At 43.2% G+C, this 3,594-nt stretch overlaps 1 protein-coding gene across 1 annotated transcript; it reads left to right on the forward strand.

Moving 5' to 3' along the window:
* Positions 1-957: 957 nt before the first annotated feature.
* Positions 958-1,889, forward strand: LOC101007042 (40S ribosomal protein S26-like). The gene is made up of 2 exons (XM_009201965.4): positions 958-1,033; positions 1,364-1,889. Exon 2 carries the CDS (start codon positions 1,464-1,466, stop codon positions 1,809-1,811), a length of 348 nt encoding a protein of 115 aa, XP_009200229.1. The 5' UTR covers positions 958-1,033; positions 1,364-1,463; the 3' UTR covers positions 1,812-1,889.
* Positions 1,890-3,594: the final 1,705 nt, after the last annotated feature.

The following is a 3,594-nucleotide window of genomic DNA, read 5'->3' on the forward strand; positions in this document are numbered from 1 at the left end:
TGATCTTTCTGATATCCCTCCAAAACCATTCCACTTTACTTAGAATGAAGTGCAAACTTTTTTTTTTTCCTTTGAGACAGAGTCTCTCTCTGTTGCCCAGGCTGGAGTGCAGTGGCACAATCTTGGCTCACTGCAACCTCCACCTCCCGAGTTCAAGCAATTCTCCTGCCTCAGCCTTCTGAGTAGCTGGGATGACAGGCACATGCCATCACCCCCGGCTAATTTTGTATTTTTAGTACAGATGGGTTTCACAATGTTGGCCAGGCTTTCGTGAACTCCTGACCTCAAGTGATCTGCCCACCTCAGCCTCCCAAAGTGCTGGGATTACAGGCATGAGCCACCGTGCCTGGCCGAAGTGCGAACTTCTAATCATGGTCTACAAACCTCATGCAATCTGGCCCTGCCACCTTCCTCCTCTACTAATCCTCTCCTTGCTGTTTTCTTCCAAACATGCTGATCTTTTTGCTGTCCCTAAAATAGTCTGGTTTCTTCTCACCTCAGAACTTGCTATTCCCTCTACCTAGAAAGCTCTTCCCCAAATATTCGTGTTTCTTGGTTCAAATGTCACTATTTCAGTGAAGCCTTCAGCAATCCTAGGTGTGATATTAATTGTCTATGTCAATTTGATTAGGCCATAGGGTGCCCAGATATTTGGTCAAATATTTTCTGGGTGTGTCTGGGAGGGTGCTTTGGATGAGATTAAAATTTGAATTGGTTGAGTAGAACAGATTGGTCTGCCCAATGTGAGTGGCTTTCATCCAACCAGTTGAAGACCTGCATAGACCAAAAATGTTGGCTGTCCCTTAAGAAATAGTTTCCTTCTGCTTGACTTCCTTGAGCTGAGACATCAGTCTTTTTCTACTTTCAGACTCCAGCAGAAACATCTGCTCCTCCAGGGTCTTAAGCCTGCCAGCTTTTGGACTCCAACTTACACCATCGGCTCTCCTAGTTCTCAGGACTTCAGACTCAGATTGGAGCTACACCGTCTGCCTCCAGCTTGCCGGCTTTGTGAGACTTCTCGGCCTCTTTAATTGTATGAGCCAATGCCTTATAATAACTCTTTCTCTCTCTATCTATACATGCACTATTACTCTGTTTCTCTGGAGAACCCTAATACACTAGGTAAAACTGTATCCCTCTACCCACCTCATGCAATTCTTTCTTATCTGTTTCTTGACTGTTTGTGCCTGTCTCTTCTCAACCAGAATGCAGGCTCCTTTTTCAATACTATATCTCTGGATGCATGCATGGCACATAGAGGGTCCTCAGTAAATACTGGTTGACTGACTCTTTTCCCTCATTAGCCCTGTGACCTTGCACAATTCATTTGACCTCTGAGCCAATTTCTTCACCATTACAACAGGGATGGCATCTTGTTTACATAACACCAGGGCTGTTTGAGAGGACCCCCAGGCACACAGCTATGAAAGTGTTCCTTGCTCTCTTCGGTCCGTACGTCCAAGATGACAAAGAGAAGAAGGAACAACGGTCGTGCCAAAAAGGGCCGCGGCCATGTGCAGCCTGTTCGCTGCACTAACTGTGCCCGATGCGTGCCCAAGGACAAGGCCATTAAGAAATTCATCACTGGAAACATAGTGGAGGCCGCAGCAGTCAGGGACATTTCTGAAGCAAGCGTCTTCGATGCCTATGTGCTTCCCAAGCCGTGTGTGAAGCTGCATTACTGTATGAGTTGTGCAATTCACAGCAAAGTAGTCAGGAATCGATCCTGTGAAGCCCGCAAGAACCGAACACCCCCTCCCCGATTTAGACCTGCGGGTGCTGCCCCACGTCCCCCACCAAAGCCCATGTAAGGAGCTGAGTCCTTAAAGACTGAGACAGACTATTCTCTGGAGAAAAATAAAATGGAAATTGTACTTAAAAAAAAAAAAGTGTTCCTGACAAACGTAAGTGTTCTCCGTACTAGGGGTTGTGTCTCATTCATCTTTGCACCCCCATCCCCTCTTTCCCTCCCCTCCACCCTTCCCCCCACCCTCTACAGATGCTCAATAGATGTTTATTTTCAACAATGAGTTAAATCATTTTATGGCCACCTCAATTTTAGTCAATTACATCAGTTATGACGACACAAGAAATATCTACGCATCGCTGAATACCTTAACGCCTAAGAAACTTTGGTCAGAAAAGAATGAAAGGTAAAGTTGGGGGATCCGTAGCAAGAATTTGGTCATATCTAGTCTAACAAGAGTAATAGGAACCTTAAAAAAGCTTTACAGTATACAATGAAATGGGCTCTCTCATTTGCTAATAAGCATGCAAATTGGTGCAACCACTTTGGAAAGCGATTTGACTATATCAAAATTTTCATACCATTTAAGTCAGCAAAGTCTCCCTGTCCTAGATGTTTCCATGTGATGCAGACTTTGCTCTAAATATAAAATCAAAAATTATCAATCTTTTAGAAGCAAGCAAAGGTGTAGATCTTCGTGACCATGGTCTAGATAATAGATTTGTAGATAGGGCGCCAAAAGCTCAAGCAACTAAAGAAAAAAATAGATAAATCAGACCTCATCAAAATGTAAAACTTTTGTGCATCAAAAGACACCATAAAGAAAGTAAGAAGACAACCCACAGAATGGGAGAAAATGTTTGCATTTTCTCCATATTTCTGATAAGGGATTTTTATCCAGAATGTAGAAAGAATTCTTGTAACTTGACAATAAAAAGAAAAATAACATAATTTTAAGCTGTGCACACAATTTGAATAAACATTTCTCCAAAGAAGATAAATACACAAACATCCAAGAAGCACATGAGAAGATGCTAAACATACTAGTCACCAGGAAAATGAAAATAAAAGCTACAATGAGATACCACTTCACACCCACTATGATGGATATTTAAAAAATTAAAACGGAAAACAGCAAGTGTTGTGAAAATACTGGAAAGCTCGCACAATGCTGGTGGAAATGCAAAATGGTGCAGCCGCTTTGGAAAACAGCTGGGCATTTCCTCAGAAGGCTAAACACAGAGTCACCACACGGCTGGTAATTCCACTCTTAGGTTTATACTCAAGATTGGTGAAAACATGTCCACACAAAACTTGTACATTGGCCAGGTGCAGTGGCTCATGCCTATAACCCCAGCACTTCGGGAGGCTGAGGCGGGCAGATCACTTGAGGTCAGGAGTTTGAGACCAGCCTGGCCAGCATGGTGAAATTCCATCTCTACTAAAAATACAAAAATTAGCCAGGTATGGTGGTGGGCGCCTATAATCCCAGTTACTTGGGAGGCTGAGGCAGGATAATTGCGTGAATCAGGGAGGTGGAGGTTGCGGTGAGCCAAGATCATGCTACTGTACTTTAGCGTAGGTGACAGAGTGAGAACTTGTCTCAAAAAAAAACAACAAAAGCCTCATATGTAAATATTAGAGCAGCAATGTTCGTAATAGCCAAAAGGTGAAAGAGAAGCTTTAAACGTCCGCTCACTGGTGAATGGATAAACAAAAGTGGTACATCTACGCGATGGAATATTATTTGGCCATAAAAAGGAATCAAGTACTGACACCTGTGATAACATGCGTGAACCTTGGAAATACTGTGATCAGTGAAAGAGGCCAGACACAAAGGGTCACCT

This window comes from Papio anubis, chromosome 2 (genome assembly GCF_008728515.1).
Source record: "Papio anubis isolate 15944 chromosome 2, Panubis1.0, whole genome shotgun sequence".
NCBI classification, from domain to species: Eukaryota; Metazoa; Chordata; class Mammalia; order Primates; family Cercopithecidae; genus Papio; species Papio anubis.